Genomic DNA, 20,601 nt, shown 5'->3' on the forward strand with positions numbered 1-20,601 from the left:
CTTGCGTGCCTTAGACGAATGTGTGGTTCCCTCCTCCCAGTCTATGGCTGGATAATTAAACTCCCCCATTATGATAACACTTCCCTTCCTTGCTGCTAATCCATATCGTGATAGAAGGTCCGTCTCCCCTTCCTCCCTCAGGTTAGGGGGCCTATAGCATACTCCCAGTATTATTTTACCCTTAGCTTCATCCCTTTGGAGCGCTACCCATAAGGATTCCCCCTCCTCCTCAGCTCCCTTATTGATGTCATCTCTCACATTCACTTGTACATTATTCTTGATATATGGGCATAACCCTCCCCCTTTTTTTACCCTCTCTATCCCTGCAATAAAGGGAATACCCTTGAATGGTTGCCAGCCAAATCAGGAGAGCTGTTGAACCAGGTTTCTAAAATTCCCACAAAATCTAATTCCTCCACGTTTAACAGTAACTATAGTTCACCCATCTTGTCCGCCATTGGTGAACATGCCACGTAGTTAAAACTGGTCGCATACTCTTCTCTTATTGGGTGTGCAGAGATTGCAAATAGGACTTGTCACTATACTTCGGCTTTAGTGAACCTACCACTACCGCCCCTAATAAGACCCTCTGGAATATGTTTATTGCTAACTATCTGTACCTCTGAACCCTCCCCCTGTCGCCTAGTTTGAAAACCCCTCTAAGCAGATCTGCACTTACCTCATTTAGGTGCAGTCCATCCCTTCTACAGAACTGGTGACCAATTGAGAAGTAGGCCCAGGTCTCCAGGAACCCAAACCCCTCCTTACTATGCCAGGTCCTCAGCCACTTGTTTGCTTCCCTAATCTACCTCTGCCTTTCTGGTGTGGCTCAAGGTACTGGTAGTATTCCTGAGAATACTACCTTGGTGGTCCTTTTTCTCAATCCATCCACCAGATCCGTGATGTGTCAAACCCATGCGCCCGGTAGAGAGCATACAGTTCTGCGCTTCAGGTCTTTGTCACAGATTGCCCTCTCTGTCCTTCTAAGAATTGAGTCCCCTACCACCAGAATCTGTCTATCCTTTCCCTCCCCCCCCCCTCTCTCACTGGAGTTCTTCCCCTGGCAGCTAGGAGAGGCCCTCAGCTCAAGCAGCACTGGTCCCTGACCGATTTCACCAATGTCGCTCAATGGAGCGTACTTATTGGCATGCTCCAGCCCTGGACTGGTCTCCCTGGCACTTCTCCCTCTATCCTTCCCGTCACCCATCTACTCATTTCTAGTGCCTGCACCTCTGTCTCGCACAGCAGTATTCACCCACGATCAGATGATCAAGGAACGCATACATCCCGCAAGATGTACACTGAGTCGCATCTCCACACCCGCTAATTTAATGAGGATTGGGAATTATACCCTGTCCAAATTACCTAACAACTTGCTTCCTGACACTAATACTCAAGACAATACACAGGTACTCGCCAACCACGTGCACTCACAATACACAAGTATACGCAATACACAGGTACTATCGATCCACGCACGCTACTCACACAGGTTCTCACACTACACAGGTCCTTTGACCCATTCTAACCTACTGTTTTCATCTCTGGTTTTTAACTCATCACTTAGTCTAGTTCCACTTGGTCTAAGTTCCAGCAAGCCAAAATGTGCCAAGCTCAAAGATGAGTGGGCTCAAAATGAGTTCTCACAGAACACGAGAAAGATACCTAGAAAAATTGTAACGTGTTCAACACTAATTTTACCCAGGGTGTGTGTGTGTCTATCTATCTATCTATCTATCTATCTATATATATATATATATATATATATATATATATATATATATATATATATATATATATATATATATATATATATATTACATTCCCATACAGTGGGGTCCAGGTACAGTCCCCAAAGTAACAACACTGATAGGTATCAATCTGGACATTGCTAGCTCAGGGAAATAAGCAGTCAGATCTTGATTGAAGCGCTAGAAAAAAAAAATATTCAAAAGGAAAAAGCTTCTCTAAAAGGAGAAGAGGTCCATGACCCAAGGACAATGCATGTAGCCAATTGGTTGCAGTGCTGATCAGTGTATTCTGGTAGCAGAGAATGGTTTCCCCATCCACCTTATATGTGGATTTGAAGGAGGCTGTTTAAAAAAATAAAAAATTGAATGATGTATGGTCAGCTTAACCACTTCAGCCCCGGACCAATGAACACCTTAAGGACCAGAGGTCTTTTTCCAATTTCGCACTGCGCTGCTTTAACTGGTAATTGCGCGGTCATGCAATATTGCACCCAAACGAAATTTGCGTCCTTTTCTTCCCACAAATAGAGCTTTCTTTTGATGGTATTTGATTGCCTCTGCGATTTTAATTTTTTGCGATATAAATGGAAAAAGAGCGAAAATTTTGAAAAAAAAAGATATTTTCTTCTTTTTGTTATAAGAAAAATCGAATAAACTAAATTTTAGTCATACATTGAGGGCAAAATGTATTCAGCCACATGTCTTTAGTAAAAAAAATGTCAATAAGCGTATATTTTTTGGTTTGCGCAAAAGTTATAGCGTCTACAATCTAGAGTACATTTTCTGGAATTTACACAGCTTTTAATTTATGACTGCCTATCTCATTTCTTGAGGTGCTAAAATGGCAGGGCAGTACAAACCCCCCCCCCCCCCCAAATGACCCCACTTTGGAAAGTAGACACCCCAAGGAAATTGCTGATGGGTATGTTGAGCCCATTGAATATTTATTTTTTTTGTCCTAAGGGATTGAATAATGACAAAAAATAAATAAAAATTTTTACAAAAAGTTGTCACTAAATGATATATTGCTCACACATGCCATTGTTATATGTGGAATTGCACCCCAAAATATATTCCGCTACTTCTCCCGAGTATGGAGATACCACATGTGTGGGACTTTTTGGGAGTCTAGTCACGCACGGCACCCCGAAAACCAATCATCATCTTCAGGATTTCTAAGGGTGCAAATTTTTGATTTCACTCCTCACTACCTATCACAGTTTCGAAGGCCATAAAATGCCAAAATCGCACAAAACCCCCCAAAATGACCCCATTTTGGAAAGTAGACACCCCAAGCTATTTACTGAGAGGCATGTTGAGTCCATGGAATATTTTATATTTTGCCACAAGTTGTGGGAATATTACAAACTTTTTTTTTTTTTTTGCACAAAGTTGTCACTAAATGATATATTGCTCACACATGCTATGGGCATAAGTCAAATTACACCCCAAAATAAATTCTGCTGTTTCTCCCGAATGCGGGGATAACACATGTGGGGGACTTTTTGGGAGTCTAGCCACGTACGGGACCCTGAAAACCAAGCACTGCTTTCCGGATTTAAATATAAAATGCTACCAAAAAAACTGTTAGCGATCGCAGGGATCAGGCCTGACTCTGCGATCGCTGCAGTTATGTGTTTAGTGTTTTGTAAGTGACAGTGATCGGTCAATACTGCACTTGGGTGGGCTGGGCAGAGGGGCAAAACGCAGGTGCTAGCAGGTATCTGGGCTGATCCCGCTAACAATGCGTTTTTTTGGAACCCTAAACTGCTGGGGACGCTAGTATAGATCTGATCAGATCAGATATTGATCTGTTCAGATTCTATACCACTACGGGAGGTTTATGCTTTACGTGTGGGTGTTAGCGGTACTGGCACTAACCTAGCGCTGCCTGGGGCGACGCAGACCCAGACCCTAAAACCTAATTGATATCACCCGCCGGGTGATCAGGGGGTTAAACCTTTATTGGGTAATAAATGGTGGGTGCCCTGATGCTATAAAAAGCAAACTAACCAGAGTCACCCGTAACACTTATACGGTGATCAGTGGTGAAAGGGTTAACTAGGGGCAATCAGGGGGTTCAAATTTTTATTAGGTAGTATATGGGGGTCCCTGGTGCTATATAAAAACCTGACAGGGAACCTAAATAACTAACTGGCTAACCAGCGTCACCAGTGACACTTATACTGTGATCGCTGGTGAAAGGGTTAACTAGGGGCAATCAGGGGGTTAAAGCCATTATTGGGTAGTATATGGGGGTACCTAACGCTATAAAAACCTGGCGGTGAACCTAAAAAAAGAACTAGCTACCTAACGACACTAGTGACACTAATGCAGCGATCAGAAAAACGATCGCTTAGTGACACTGGCAAAAGGGGGTGAAAGGGTTAACTAGGGGCAATCAGGGGGTTAAAACCATTATTGGGTAGTATATTGGGGTACCTAGCGCTATAAAAACCTGGCGGTGAACCTAAAAAAATAACTAGCTACCTAGCGACAGTAGCGACACTAATGCAGCGATCAGAAAAATGATCGCTTAGTGATACTGGCAAAAGGGGGTGAAAGGGTTAACTATTGGCAATCAGGGGGTTAAAACCATTATTGGGTAGTATATCGGGGTACCTAGCGATATAAAAACCTGGCGGTGAACCTAAAAAAATAACTAGCTACCTAGCGACAGTAGCGACACTAATGCAGCGATCATAAAAATGATCGCTTAGTGACACTGGCAAAAGGGGGTGAAAATGTTAACTCTAGGGGCAATCAGGGGGTTAAACCTTTATTGGGGGGGTAGGGGGCTACCCTGGACCTAACACTAACTGCCCTGACAGTTTTTACTGTTACAACTGGCACTGAATGCAGTGATCAGTAAATAAATGATCAATGCAATCAGTGACACTGTGACTGGGGGGGGGGGGGGCGGGGGGGATCGGGGGGCGATCGAGGGGGAGGGGGGTTGTGTACCTATGTGTCAGTGTAGTGTTTTGGTGCACTTACTTTTTGTCTTCTCCTCGTAGTCCGGTCAAAAAGACCGCCCCGAGGAGAATGACATCACTTCCTCCTTCCTGTGTATACAATACACAGTGGGAGGAAGCTTCTCATTGGCCAGGAGCGATCCAGAGGGGGTGGCCAGAAACCAACGGCCATCCCCTCATCACGGATCGCTCCTGAAGCGAACCGGACCGCCGTATCCAGCGGGAGGGGGTCCGATCGGACCCCCCACCCGCTGGAAGGCAGGCCCGTACATGTACGTGCTTGTGCCTGCCTGTGCCATTGCGATGACGTACAATGGCAATACGGCGGTCCTTAAGTGGTTAAGTCATGGTCTATTAATAAGTCCTGTGTCCTTTTCCCTGTTTCCCCCCCATTTTTTATTATTATATTTTTTTTAATGCACAACTGCTTCTGATAGTTACCATATAAGGTTGTAGCATTCATCTGCAGGCTTTTTTTTGTCAAAGTGGTCACCTGACCAGGAACCACTCTGACTGGTTCCTGATCATCAGTGGCAGCTAGGTTTGGAAGCCAACAGAACTGTGTTAGCTTCTCCCTACTAAATGAGAGGACATTTTTTGAAAAGTATCCTTGGTGGGGCTATCATGCTGGGAAACATAATAAAAAAAATAATTGTAAATGGAAAGGGTTAAACAAGAAACTGCACTTACAGTCAGTGGGTGATCAGCAGAATCCAAAATGTCCTCCATAATTTCATCAGCATATTCCTTCCTTTGTTGAAGTGAGCTTTTCTTTTTGGACCCAGTAAGGTTTATGAGATGGATCTTCAGCCAATTTAGGCCATTTGGCCCAAGTGGGTGGCCTTCAGCAAACACTAGCAATGACCGAATCACATCACTGCCCAAATGATTAAAATATGGAGGACAGGGGTAGGTGCGGCCTCTGAAATCCATGTTGTGTGGGAACCAGAATATCCGGTCTCGCAAATGATTGGCAATAGACAACTTATAAAGTGCGTCCATTCGCAGGCTATACATCTCAGTGGTTTTCTTTCTGCAACGTGCCACCTCTTTTTGCTGTACAAATTTTTCCCACGAGCTCAGCATCCCATGTAACTGCATTGAAATCACAGGAGCTTCAGACAGAGGTGGTGGAATGTCCAGCTTCTCATTACCTTTATCATTAAAGATCGACACTATAATGTCCAGAACAGGCTGGTTAATGCGCCAAGCACATGTCCCAAGCTGATTTACTGAATCCAACACTGGGAATAGTTGGCCTTGAGGACACTTTTCCAAAAGCAGCCGATGCTGCACTGCTCCCTCACTACAGCGCATAAGTTGTGTAGGAGACAATAAAAAGGGGCTGCGTTTAACAGAGGTCCAAGGCAATGGGGGACACCTCATTGGCATAACAGTAACATCAAAAGTCAGAAGAGTATATTCTGCGTCCAGAAGGATTTGGCTGTAAATTGGGTGTGGCTTTATAAGCCCAATCTGTGAACAGAAATATTAGCTATGTCAAGAGTATATTATGAAGGACACAAGTCAGAGGCAAAGAGGCCAGTAAAGTAAAACATAGTAAAGCTTTGAAGAAGAGGGGCTACATAAGAAGACAACATCAATCTGTTAATTTGTTTTTGCATGACCTGAAAATTCAATATACAATTCTCCACAAAGAATGAAGGAAGGACAGCATAACAACCTCCCACTGTGCCAAATGCATACGATATGATGAACAACTGATACATTTTTGAATTACTTACAACTAGGGGTGCAACGGATCGGCACCGATCCGCGTTCCGAACGGGTCACTCCGCTCGGATTGGCACACACCGCGATCCGCAGAGCACTCCGCGGTCTCGGCCTTAGGAAAGGCCGCGGCTTCGGCCTAGGTCCGGAGTGGCGGCCATCTTGGTACACCCATCGGCGTTTACAATGTGATCGCTCCGTGACGGAGCAATCACCTGTAAACAAACATGATGACGCCGGTTCCTCTCTCCCCTCTCTGTACTGATCTGTATAGTGGAGGAGAGAAATCGGATGGCAGCCACAGCCATCCCAGCAATTCCCTGCCAATACTCTGCAATGCTTACCCTGCCAACACTCTGCAACGCTTACCCTGCCAACACTCTGCAACACTTACCCTGCCAACACTCTGCAACACTTACCCTGCCAACACTCTGCAACACTTACCCTGCCAACACTCTGCAACACTTACCCTGCCAACACTCTGCAACACTTACCCTGCCAACACTCTGCAACACTTACCCTGCCAACACTCTGCAACACTTACCCTGCCAACACTCTGCAACACTTACCCTGCCAACACTCTGCAACACTTACCCTGCCAACACTCTGCAACACTTACCCTGCCAACACTCTGCAACACTTACCCTGCCAACACTCTGCAACACTTACCCTGCCAATACTCTGCAACACTTACCCTGCCAATACTCTGCAACACTTACCCTGCCAATACTCTGCAATACTTACCCTGCCAATACTCTGCAATACTTACCCTGCCAATACTCTGCAATACTTACCCTGCCAATACCCAGCCATACTCAGCCAATATTACATTGGAGGAGATGATGTGGATATTACAGTGGGGGAGATGTATATTGCAGTGGGGACTATATGGTGGTGGCATTTTCACAGGTTTTTGCAAATTCAATTATTATTTGCTGATCCGGAAAATGATCCGATCCGTGAGTTTTCTGATCCGTTGCACCCCTACTTACATCTACACAATATAGCAGCAGTCAACCAACAATTAGCTAGTGACTAAAAATATACCCACCTGGTGTGTGCTACGGAATGAATACATGTGGTAAAGCACTGGGATAAGTTTCGGATCACTGCGAGGACTTAACAAGTTATTTTTTATTTGTATTGTCTTAACCATTAAATCTACTAGATGAGTGCCCAATTTCACTAGCAGGGAGCGCGGCCAAGGAGAGTGAGATGTTGAAACACATGGGCCTCCAAAAGCTTCATGTTCCACCTTTTCCCACAGTTCTCGAGGAAGAAGGCCAGAGATCTGCATGAAAGTAGACAGAGGGAAACAAAAATAATAATACAGCAACTATAAAAGGTCAACCATATAAATGCTATTAAATCCTAACCTCAATTTTGTCTATTTCCCAATATAATACTAATTGTATGACTTGCTTAAGTCAGCCTTACCTTTCCTTCCTTGGACAGCAACTTGCAATATTCATTGTACAATAACCGGATCCTATCCACATGATCGCCCTGCAACTGTCTGCGAATGAAGAACTTATTGTAGATTTTCATGCCAAGGTCTCGAGAAATGATCAGGAATGATTCTCCTGTTGGTGGCAGCTTGGTCAAAACCTATAGAAGAAAATGAATCCAAAACCAGGGTCTATACATGACAGCATATAGTACATCAGAAGCATCCATGGCTTTATGTTTGGATGTTAAAAATTGCCTACAGCACAACTAAACGTAACCATTGACAATAAGTCTACGTTGTTTTATTTCCCAAATTTATAAAGTATGTCACATTACACAGCACAAAGTACATCTATTCAGGTCAGTCCCTATCCCTTGCAAACCAACATCCTTAATACTGTTAGGGCCTATGTTGATGGGCTTTGGGCTTCTGAGGTCAGTCAGAATTCACTGACAGGTGCATCTGACCTGTAATTTAGCTCTTTCTGACCTGTGTTTCACCTGCTTCAATTGGGTTTTGCATTCCCATAGATTTGTATTGAAGACAAAACCCATCAAATGAAAACAAAAAACAGTCAACCCAAGCCTTACAGAATCTTGAAATACACAAACACACTATATAGGTATCAAATTAAAACCTAAAAGTAAACATGAATGAGAAGCAGCTAAACACTATTATATATATTTGTTGTGTATTAGAGCAACGCTTATAATTGTTAACTAAAAATGCTGAATGTGAACAAAAAAATAGGATTTTTTGTACTCACCGAAAAATCCTTTTTCTCTGTAATTCACTGACCGACACAGCTCCTCTCTTAGCCATTGGGTTGTTAGCCTTATCACTAGGAGAATACTAGGCATTTGTTGTAACACAACACTCAGAACTCTTAGTTCCACCCTGGGGGGGCGGTCCCTTGGGCTACAACCTTCCATCCTGCCATGCAGTCATCAGTACGTCAACAAGCAGTATAACGTAAATATAAAAGGGAGGGGCGGGTGCTGTGTTGGTCGCTGAATTACAGAGAAAAGGATTTTACGGTGAGTACAAAAAATCCTTTTTTCTCTTACATTCACCGACCGACACAGCTCCTCTCTTAGCCATTGGGACGTTCCCAAGCAGTGGCAAGCGAGGGGTGGGAAAAACAGCATAAAAACTTCAACCACCATGGCAAGAGGGAACTAGTGAAACTTTACCCATAAACAAACAACAGTGCAAGGAAAAAAACACCACAAAAACCAGGGCATCCTCAACAGGAGTGATTACCCAAAACCGCATCAAAACTGCCAAAGTAATGTAACAGTGCATTAACATAACAGTACTGTGTTTTCATTGAAAAAACAGGAAAAACAGGAAATATATATTGCATATTCAATTGCAACTATACGGCCGCCTGCAAAACTTTGCAGCCAAAACAGGCATCAGCCGATGCACTAACGTCTGCCTTGTAGAACTTGGTAAACGAGTGGACAGACGACCAAGTCGCCGCTTTACACACCTGAGCGACAGGTGCTTGGTGTCGGAAAGGCCCAAGACGTTATGATTGCCCTTGTAGAGTGGGCCGTGACCGGAAAGGGGGCACCTGCCCCTTCAAGGCGTAGGCTTGTACCACAATCTGTCTGATCCACCTGGAAATGGTGGCCGACGAGACCGCCATGCCTTTCTTTGGACCAGCCACTGAAACAAACAGTGAGTCGGACTTTCGAAAGAGAGCCGTGGAAAACAAATACACATTCAAAGCCCGAACCACATCCAGAACGTGTAGGGCCACCTCCTTAGGGTGCTTTGGCTTAGGACACAGAGATGGTAATACAATGTCCTCATTGATATGAAAAGCCAAGACCACTTTTGGTAGAAAAGACTGTTGCGGACGCAACACCACCTTATCCCTGTGGATAACCAGATAGAGCGACTTGCAAGATAAGGCCGCTAGTTCTGAAACCCTCCTGGCCAATGTGATGGCCACTAGAAAGACCACTTTCTGGGAAAGAGTCAGCAGGAGAATCTCCCTGATATTTTCAAACGGCGACTTTTGAAGCGCTGATAACACCAGGTTCAAATCCCAAGGAGGTAACGGTAGACGCACTGGAGGGACTACATGTCGTACCCCCTGAACGAAGGTACTCACTAATGAGTGAGATGCCAGGAGTCGCAAAAAAAAAAAAAAAAAAGATAGCCAAGGCTGAAATTTGCCCTTTAATGGTGCTCAATGCCAATTTCTGGTCTACTCCTTGCTGAAGAAACAGCAGGATCCTGGATATAAAAAAGCAGCGCGGATGCCATCCTTTCTCCCCACACATGGAGATGTAGGCCTTCCAGATACGATGGTATATCTTCCGGGTGGAACATTGTTGTGCTCTTAACATAGTTAGGATCACCAAGTCTGGCAGACCCCGGTTCCTCAACACCTGGCTCTCAATAGCCATGCCGTTAAAGCCATCGATGGTAAAGCAGGATGGAGAATCGGACCTTGAGACAGAAGGCCCTCTCGCAACGGCAGTCGCCAGGGAGCGTCTGTCACCAGAAGAACCAGGTCTGCGTATCAAGGACGCTGAGGCCAATCTGGGGTAACCAGTATCAATGGGATCCCCTTGGCTTCCACTCTGCGCAGCAGACGTGGTAACAGTTTCAGTGGAGGAAAGGCGTAGATCAGCTAGTACTGATCCCATGGAGCCACCAGCGCGTCTGACGCGTCTGCCCATGGATCTCTTGTCCTGGACGCGAATCTTGGCATCTTCGGATTGGGACGGGAGGCCAGCAGATCATCGTCTGGTGTGCCCCACTTCAGGCACAGTAACCCGAATATCTCCGGATGCAACGCCCATTCTCCTGGGTCCAGCATCTGTCGACTCAGATAGTTGCCTGCCAGATCTCCACTCCCAGGATGTAAATGGCCAACAGGGCTGGTACGTGTTGCTCTGCCAACCAAATTATGTGAGCGACCTCCCGTGCAGCGGCTGAGCTTCTTGTGCCCCCTTGGTGACTGACGTATGCCACCACAGTGGCGTTGTCCGACTGGATCCTAATCGGGCGCCCTTGCAGTTTCATCGACCATGTGGAGAGGCACAGCCTGAGCGTTCTTGAATTTGAGCAGATTGATCGGCAACTTGGATTCTTCCGTCGACCAGAGGCCCTGAGCCGACTGAACCCCCATTACTCCACCCCAGCCAGATAGACTGGCATCCGTTGTGATCACTGTCCATATCAGAGGTAGGAATGATTTTCCTGACTGAATCACCGTGGACCTCAACCACCAGATCAGAGAGGTCTCTGACTGGCTCACCTGGATCTATCGATCCAGGGACAAGTGAGATTTGTCAAAATCTCCTTCTGCAGGACTCTGGTGTGGAAATGGGCATACAGCGCTGCCTCAAAGGAGGCTACCATGAGGCCCAGTACTCGTATGCAAAAGCGGAGCAACGACCACTTGCGGTTCATCAGCAGTTTTACCGCGGATCTGAGAGTCTGCAGTTTGTCTGAAGGGAGAAACACTCTCGCTTCTGTGGAGTCCAGCAGCAAGCCTAGGTACTCCAGACGCTGGGTCAGTACGATCACCGACTTCTTTAGGTTCAACAGCCACCCAAATTCTTGCAGGGTCCGCATGGTGATCGCCACATCCTTCTCTAATTTTGAGGCGGAAGATGCCCTCAGGAGGAGATCGTCTAGGTATCCCACGATCGCGATACCACGTTGCCGTAGCAATGCCAAAACTGGAGCCAATACCTTGGTAAAGACTTGGGGGGGCTGATGCCAGACCAAAAGGAAGAGCCACAAACTGGTAGTGGGCTTCCCCGACTGCAAACCGCAGAAATTTTTGATGCCAAAGGCATATGGGTATGTGCAGGTACGCAACCTGGATGTCTAAGGATGCCAGGGAGTCCCCTTGATGGAGTGCAGTGGCTACTGAGCGAACTGATTCCATTCTGAACCTCTGCACTTTTACAAAGTGATTGAGGGCTTTTAGGTCCAAGATTGGGCGTCCCCCTTCCTTCTTGGGAACCACAAACAGATTTGAGTAGAATCCCTGGAAGCGTTCCGAATCCGGTACAATCACCCCACGATTCAGCAAGTCCCTTACTGCCCCCGAGCCGGGGATACAGGTATGCTGGAGAGGAAGAATCTGTTTGGCGGCCAAGAGAGAAACTACATCTTGTAGCTGGAGGAAATCAGATTGCAGAACCCATTGGTCGGATAACCGGGAGGACCACTGGGCTGCAAACTCCCAAAGGTGACCCCCCTCCGAGACATGGGTGGGGGCAAACCTTCATGCGGTAGCACTTTTATTCGCAGGCTTGTGGTTCCAGGGACGTTTTTGGCCGTCCGTGGTCATCCTGTCGGGCTGAGGGCATTTTGCCGAAGCTCCGGGCGGACAAAAAAGCTGTTTGTGAGCGGAAAAAGAGGGTCCTTGCCTACGGCGTGGCTCCTTAGCCTTCCTGACCTGTGGGAGTAAGGTACTCTTACCGCCGGTGGCATTTTTAAAAATGCCATCCAAAGAGGCTCCAAAGAGCCGGTCGCCAAGGAAGGAAAGATCCGTCAGGGCTTTTTTGGATGCCTGGTCAGCAGACCAGCATTTTAGCCAAATCATGCGCCTCAGCACCACAGCTGACACTGAAGCCCTGGACAACAGAGGAAGAGTATCCAGGGCCGTGTCACAAACATACGGCCTTGCACTAGTTGGTCTGCTAGTTCCACGCAGACAGAAGCCTGCTGCTCTCCCAATTCGCGGATGCCAGTACTGGTCGCACGGCTGACCCCACAACCGTAAACGAGTCACTGCCTCTGCCTTCCTGTCTGTGGGATCCTTAAATGCAAGCGTCCCCTCAACTGGGATCGTGGTTACTTTATTTAACCTGGATACTGGGGGGTCCACGACCGGAGGAGCTGACCACTTCTTGAGAAGGCTCTCCTCAAAAGGGTAATGCACTGCCATGTATTTGGGACCGAAAAAGGTCCGTTGCGGGTGACCCATTCCTTGTAAATGAACTTGTCAAAATAAGTCAGATAAGGGAACACCTTAGGTGAACGTGCTGGCTTACGGGATCCAAAAGGGACCGCTACATCAGCAGAGGGATTCTCTGGCTCCTGAATCTTCAGGGTATCATGCACAGCTATGATAAGTGCTCCACCAATCGCTTTGTCGCGCCCGGACCCGGACTCATCCTCACTGTCTGAACGTTCCTGGTCAGCGTCATCTGGCAAGACAAAGCAAAGGTCACCAGCCTCAGCAGGACCAGAGTCTACGTCAAAGCTCTCCCCAGAGGCCGGGGGAGGGGGTCCGGGGCCGCTTTAGCGCACCTTTCTTCCCACGCAACTCCTCCATCTTAGCAACGAACGAATTGAAGACCGCCGTCAGAGTGTCCATGGGCACAGCGCAGTCCACAGGTTGCAATTGCCTGGATTTTGGGGGAAGAAACACCAGTTTCTGAAGCCATGCTGACCCTACCCTGTCTGCCACCCGAAGGGGACTTAGGACAGTGACAGTCCCACCCTCCTTGCTGTCACTGGCTGAGGGGTTCTTTCCCGCCGGACTCACCACGCTGAGGAGTTCTGCGCTGTCCCACAAATAGTGCCTGTTGTCCCTGAGTGCTCCCAAGTGCAGAGGAAACAAAGCTGTGTCGGTGGCAGCCGCCAGAAATAGCGCTCTAGAAATGTGCTCAGGCTTAAAGAAAAAATGGCCGCCCAGCTGGACGTACAAAGACAGAAAACACAGGGGAAATGGCTGTGAGAGCACGAGTCATACTGCTGCAAGAGAACACTGAAAACGTGTTCAGGCTTCCAGAAAATGGCCGCCAGTGTCCTGAATAGGAGATCACTGGGAAAATGGCCGCTGAAGCCCAGGAAGGCATGCTGCCCTCGCCCACACCTAAAATGGCTGCCAGCAGCTCCATGAGGTACAGAAAGAAAAACGATGGCAGAGAACACAGCGCCGCACCAAACAGCAGAACCTCACAGGCACCTTCCAGGTGGAGGGGGGGAGGGAAGATAGGGACAGGGAGAGAAGAGAGGGAGGTGAGGGATCCCCAAATTGACCTCCCAGGGAATGCCCAGCTGCTCAGCCCCACCGAGGCAGGAAGAGTTGTACTTAGCAGTCCTGAAGAGCTGGGAGACATTCCATTGCAGAACCACTCACTGATCAGTACAGGGTGGCTGCTGGCCTCGGCCCACTGCGACGCAGACATCGGTAGCCCGGTCGTATGAATGCCCCGGAGCATAAAAGCTCACGACCACCCCTGGAGCTGAGGTTTCGTCGTGGCCTGCCGAGAGCATAGCTGCGGCCTGCACACGCTTGATGGCTGGACTGTTGATAGCAGATAACAGGATCAGTCATCTTGCGCAAAAAGACAAGCTTCTGCATAAATAAGCACAGACCGATGGCCCGCAGGTTCCTAGGTCCTTCTTCACTAGGCAAAATAAAACTGATGACTGCATGGCAGGGTGGAGGGTTGTAGCCCAAGGGTCCAACCCCTGGGCGGAACTAAGAGTTCTGAGTGTTGCGTTACAACTAATGCCTAATATTTTCCTAGTGATAAGGCTAACAACCCAATGGCTAAGAGAGGAGCTGTGTCGGTCGGTGAATATAAGAGAAAGTCCTTATAATGCAATGCCAAGCTGCGGTTTCCAAAGCAAGCAAAGTCCTTTCCTGTATTAAGAGATGTATGGACTCCAGAGAGAGAGATATCATTTTGCCCCTGTTCAAATCATTAGTAAGACCTCATCTGGAATATGCCGTTCAGTTTTGGGCACCAGTTCTCAAAAAGGATATCGGGGAACTGGAGAAAGTGCAGAGAAGGGCAACCAAACTGATAAGAGGCATGGAGGAACTCAGCTATGAGGAAAGATTAGAGGAACTGAATTTATTCACTCTTGATGGGAGGAGATTAAGGGGAGATGTGATCAACAGGTACAAATATATAAGGGGTCCATATAGTGAACTTGGTGTTGAGTTATTCACTTTACAGTCAACAAAGTGGACAAGGGGGCACTTTTTACGTCTAGAGGAAAAGAGATTTCATCTCCAAATACGGAAAGGTTTCTTCACAGTAAGAGCTGTGAAAATGTGGAATAGACTCCCTGCAGAGGTGGTTCTGGCCAGCTCAGTGGATTGCTTTAAGAAGGGCTTGGATTATTTCCTAAGTTAACATAATATAACTGGGTACTAACACTTATAGGTAAAGTTGATCCGGGGAAAATCCGATTGCCTCTCGGGGGATCAGGAAGGAATTTTTTCCCCTGCTTTAGAAAGTTGGATCATGCTCTGCTGGGGTTTTTTGCCTTCCTCTGGATCAACTGTGGGCAGGGCCGGACTGGCCTACCGGGATACCGGGAGATTTCCAGGTAGGCCGCCTGCCCTGGGGCCACTTTTAGTTGAGGCTGCACTGCTCCCCTCTCTCCTGCGGATCACAGCGCTGGCTGGCTCTGTGTTCGGCGGCCGCTATGTAACATGGCTCCGCCCCCTCAGACCGGCTCGTGTGATAGTAGATAGAATCAACTTTCCGCCTATCACACGAGCCGGACTGGGGGGGCAGGGCCATGTTACAGAGTGGCCGCCGAACACAGAGCCCGCTGGCGCTGTGATCCGCAGGAGGAGATGCTGCTAGTACAGCCCGCCCTGTGTGCCACAGTGCCTCGATAGGAGGATTGGCGAAGTGGGGGCCCAGTGCTCTCCCCCCCAGTGCTCTCCACTCCCCCCTGTGCTCTCCCCCCAGTGCTCTCCACTCCCCCCTGTTCTCCCCCCCCAGTGCTCTCCACTCCTCCCCAGTGCTCTCCCCCCAGTGCTCTCCACTTCCCCCAGTGCTCTCCACTCCCTCCAGTGCTCTCCCCCCGTTCTACTCCCCCCCCAGTGCTCTCCACTCCCCCTGTTCCCTCTCCCAGTGCTCTCACCCCTGTTGTCCCCCCCAGTGCTCTACCCCCGTCCCCCCCAGTGCTCTCCACTCCCCCCACTGCTCCCCCCGCTCTCCCCTGTTGCCCCTCCCAGTGCTCTTCCCCCTGCCCCCCCCAGTGCTCTCCCCCTCGTTCCCCCGCCAGTGCTCTCCCCCCTGTTCTCCCCCCAGTGATCTCCACCCCCCCAGTGCTCTCCCCCTGTTCTTCCCCCCAGTGCTTTCCCCCCTTTTCTTTCCCCCCAGTGCTCTCCACTCCCCCCAGTGCTCTCCCCCTGTTCTTTTGTCCCCCCCCCCAGTGCTCTCCACATCACTCTCCAGCCCCCACCCCAGTGCTCTTCAGCCCCCCATTCTCCCCACCCCTGTTCTTTCTGGCCCCCTGGTGCTTTCCAGACCCCCCAGTGCTCTCCACCCGTTCTTTTTGGCTCCCCCCAGCACTCTCCACTCCCCACCCCTGTACTCTCCACTCCCCCCTGCATTTTGCCCCCACCCATGTGCTCTTCAACCCTACCAGTGCTCTCCAGTCCCCCACGCTTTCCACCTCTGTTCTTTCTGGCCCCCGCTGGTGCTCTCAAGCCCCCCCACATTGCTCTCCACTCCCCCCTGCTCTTTGTACCCCCCAGTACTCTCCAGCCCCCGTGCTCTCCACCCTTGTTTTTCTGCCCCCCCAGTGCTCTTCACCATCCCACACTCTTAGCCCCCCCCCCTGTGCTCTCCACCCCTGTTCTTTTTGGCCCCCCCAGTGCTTTCAAGTCCCCCCCCCAGCGCTCTCCGCTGCCCACCCCTGTGATCTCCACTCCCCCCTGCTCTTTGAGGATGGCTAAAGGTGCAGGTGTCCAGGGACCACTCCATCTCACAGCAAACAGATCCTCTAAAATAAAATAAATAAAATAATGACGTTATGCTGTTGGGCTGGTATGAATTTTTTTCCAGGGCTGGTTTTTATTCCCAGTCCGGCCCCGACTGTGGGTAATTTGTTATATGGGATTGTATGATATTATTATTTTTTTTTTTTTTGTGGTTGAACTTGATGGACATGTCTTTTTTCAACCTGACTAACTATGTAACTATAAACAGCAAGTCCCAAAATGTTAGGTAGAATGACCGGAGACAACCCCCAAATAGGTCCCCAGGGAAAAAAGACGGAATAGAATATCTCAGTAACCTTAGACTACATGAAAAGACAACTTAAAAGCGGTAGTAAACCACAAAGATTTTTTATTTTATTTTTTTTAAACCTGCAAAGTAAAGGTATAACCACTTAAGGATCACCTCATGTAGATATACGTCGGTACTTTGAAGAGGGATATCTCGTTAATGGCAGCAGCTGCTGCCACAACCGAGATATCCTTCTTTACAGGAGGCAGTCCTGTGTGCGATAACAGTGGTCTCCATGGCGGGTTCGCTGCAAGATCACCGTTATCGGCTGCGGGAGAGGTGCTACCCCCCCTCCTGCCGCTCTCCCACTCCCCATCGGTAGAGGTGGAGGCAATCTGGTGCTTTTATCTGCTTGGTATGGAGACAAGTGAGGTTAAGATGGCCCCCACTCGTCTCTATACCATAGGAGGGCGGAAGCGACGTCAAAACGTCACTTCCGCCCATACCTCTTAAAGGTACATCTTTTCAATGTCATATTTTCAAATTACTTTTTTTTTTTTTTAAGTCCAAATATGAGATCTGAGGACTTTTTGACCCCAGATCTCATATTTAAGAGGACCTGTCATGCTTTTTTCTATTACAAGGGATGTTTACATTAATTGTAATAGGAATAAAAGTGATCCATTTATTTTATTTTTTTAAAGTGTAAAAATAAATAAAATCAAGTAAAATAAATGAGAAAAAACAAAAAATTTTTTTTAAAAAAACACCCCATCCCGACGAGCTTGTGCACAGAAGCGAATGCATATGTGAGTAGCGCCCGCATATGAAAGCGGCGGTCAAACCACACATGTGAGGCATCGCCGCGATCGGTAGAGCGAGAGCAATAATTCTAGCCCCTCCTCTCTAACTCAAAACATGCAACCTGTACAATTTTTTAAATGTCGCTTATGGAGATTTTTGAGGGTAAAATTTTGACGCTATTCCACGAGCGGGCGCAATTTTGAAGCATGACATTGGGTATCAATTTACTCGATGTAACATTATCTTTCACAATATAAACAAAAAATTGGGCTAATTTTACTGTTGTCTTCTTTTATTTATTCAAAAAAGTTAATTTTTTTCCCAAAAAAGTGCGCTTGTAAGACCGCTACGCAAATATGGTGTGAAAAAAGTATTACAATGACCACCATTTTATTCTCTAGGGTGTTAGAAAAAATATATATGTTTGGGGGTTTCAAGTAATTTTCTAGCAAAAAAAAAAAAAAACAGTTTTAAACATATAAACACCAAATCTGAAAAAGAGACCTGGTCTTTAAGTGGATAATGTACTAGTATACATCGCATATTAGCACATTATCAAATACTTTCCTGAGAACGAAGCTCTCTAGCGATGAGCTGTCACCGCTGGAGGGCTTCTATCTTCACATATTTACATAGTTAGTAAGGTTGAATAAATACACCAGTCCATCCAGTTCAACCTGACTGAGTGTCTACAATTGGCCCTATCCCTGTACATCACACACTCACATCAGTCCCTACCCTCAAGGAGCCCACAATCCAAGGTCCCCATTCATATACTAGGGCCAATTTTGGACAGAAGCCAATTAACCTACCAGCATGTCTTTGTAGTGTGGAAGGAAACCGGAGTACGTGGAAGAAACCCATGCAGGCACAGGGAGAACAAGCAAACTCCAGGCAGGTAGAGTCGTGGTTTGGATTCAAACCAGTGACCCTTTTTACTGCTAGGTGAGAGTGCTAACCTCTACATCACTGTGCCGCCCACAGGTTCCTTTCAGGTTTGCATGCTCCGGCCGTCTGATTGGCCACACCATGATGACCTCCTCCTGCGCCTGGAGTCACAGACAGTTGCACGGAGCTCTGATGGGACGGCATGGGTATGCTGTCCCTTCAGAGCACACGCGCCGGTGACACCACTGGCTGCATGCAGTGTAAACATCTCCTATACAATGCAGGAGCACAGGCAACAGCCCTACCCGAAAAACTGAAAGAAATGTATAAACAATGAAAAACTGACCAAACAGAAAGATGACAACTGCAAGAAAGAAGAGGTAAGGCAGGAAAAAGGGGGGAAGAGATGGAAAGGAAAAGGAGGGGACAAAGGAAATAGGCAGGAAAGAATAAGGTAGGATGCCAAGTTGAAGAAGAGGGGGGGAGAAAAAAAAAAAGACAAGTGGAAAGAAAAGGGGGAGGGGTAAGGGGAGAGAGAAAAGGGAAGAAGGGAGGAAATACAAGGGGGGACAAAAATGGGGAGGTAAGTGAGTGGAAGGAAAGTGAAAAAGGAGAAAAAGGGAGAAAGGAAAGAGGGGGAGAATAGAGAAAGCAGGGTGGATGAAAATCAATGATTTAAAAAAAATAAAAAAAAAAATCAGATTTTTTTAAATTTAAATATGATTTTTTTGATTTTTATTAAATTTCTTTTAATAAAATGCTTCTGGAGTAAAAAATTATCTATTTAACCACTTCCCGACCAGCGCACGACGATGTACGTCGACAGAATGACACGGGCAGGCATATTGGCGTACAGGTATGTCCAATATTCAATGCCGTCCTGCCATCGGGAGCGCGCCGGCGGCGGCGCGCTCCCGCGCTAGTCGGGACCCCCGTGAGTCCGGTCGCGGGACCCGCGGACTCGATCGCCGCGGGCATCCCCGCGATCGTCTCACGGAGCGGCCGAATGGAGGAAATGCAGAGTAAACAACATTTCTCCATTCTGCCTAGCAACTAGTGACGCTGATCTCTGCTCCATGTGATTGGAGCAGAGATCAGTGTTCACTAAATGAAAGCCCAACCCCCCCACAGTTAGTAACACACCCCTAGGAACACTTAACCCCTACACTGCCACCCACTGGTTAACCCCTTCACTGCCAGTGTCATTTACACAGGAATCACTGCATTTATATAGCAGTGATTACTGTATAAATGACAATGGTCCCAAAAATGTGTCAAAAATGTCCGATGGGTCCCCCACAATGTCGCAGTCACAATAAAAATCGCTGATCGCCGCCATTACTAGTAAAAAAAAAATAATAAAAAATTATTAATAAAAATGCTATAAAACTATCCCTATTTTGTAAACGCTATAACTTTTGCGCAAACCAATCAATAATCGCTTATTGCGATTTTTTTTACCAAAAATATGTAGAAGAATACGTATCGGCCTAAACTGAGGGAAAAAAATGTTTTTTTATATATTTTTGGGGGATATTTATTATAACAAAAAGTAAAAAATAATGCGTTTTTTTCAAAATTGTCGCTCTATTTTTGTTTATAGCGCAAAAAATAAAAACCGCAGGGGTGATCAAATACCACCAAAAGAAAGCTCTATTTGTGGGAAAAAAAGGACGTCAATTTTGTTTGGGAGCCACGTCGCATGACCGCGCAATTGTCAGTTAAAGCAACGCAGTGCCGAATCGCAAAAAGTGGTCTGGTCTTTGACCAGCAAAATGGTCCGGTCTGCAAGTGGTTAAGATACATTAAAAAGGTAGTTTATTCAGCATTAAATTGAGCTTGGTTATGTAGCATGAGGCTGTATATTCTGAAATATTTACATCTTTGGTAAACTCATTCAATGAATCCAAGCTCTACAAGGTGAGATAACATGTAATGGATTGATGCATTTACACAATTTCACAGTAACCATGAGATAAAGCAAACTTCAGGAATATTCCTTTATATCATTGTTTTGCAAATCTATGTAA

The 20,601-nt window shown here is 47.0% G+C and overlaps 1 protein-coding gene across 5 annotated transcripts in view; it reads right to left on the bottom strand.

Moving 5' to 3' along the window:
• Positions 1-20,601, bottom strand: part of POLRMT (RNA polymerase mitochondrial) — a 304,233-nt gene that overhangs the window by 99,975 nt on the left and 183,657 nt on the right. For all 5 annotated transcript variants that reach the window (XR_013272200.1, XM_077475625.1, XM_077475628.1 and 2 more), the window contains 3 exons: positions 7,895-8,065; positions 7,509-7,748; positions 5,417-6,202 (listed from right to left, as the gene is read on the bottom strand). Coding sequence is in view for 4 of the 5 variants with exons in the window: in XM_077475625.1 (XP_077331751.1) it covers positions 5,417-6,202; positions 7,509-7,748; positions 7,895-8,065 (1,197 nt within the window). In the remaining variant the exon portion in view is untranslated. The remainder of the gene's footprint in view (positions 1-5,416; positions 6,203-7,508; positions 7,749-7,894; positions 8,066-20,601) is intronic.

This window comes from Lithobates pipiens, unplaced genomic scaffold (genome assembly GCF_037356315.1).
Source record: "Lithobates pipiens isolate NorthernLeopardFrog02 unplaced genomic scaffold, aLitPip1_a1.2 Scaffold_13, whole genome shotgun sequence".
Taxonomy (NCBI): domain Eukaryota; kingdom Metazoa; phylum Chordata; class Amphibia; order Anura; family Ranidae; genus Lithobates; species Lithobates pipiens.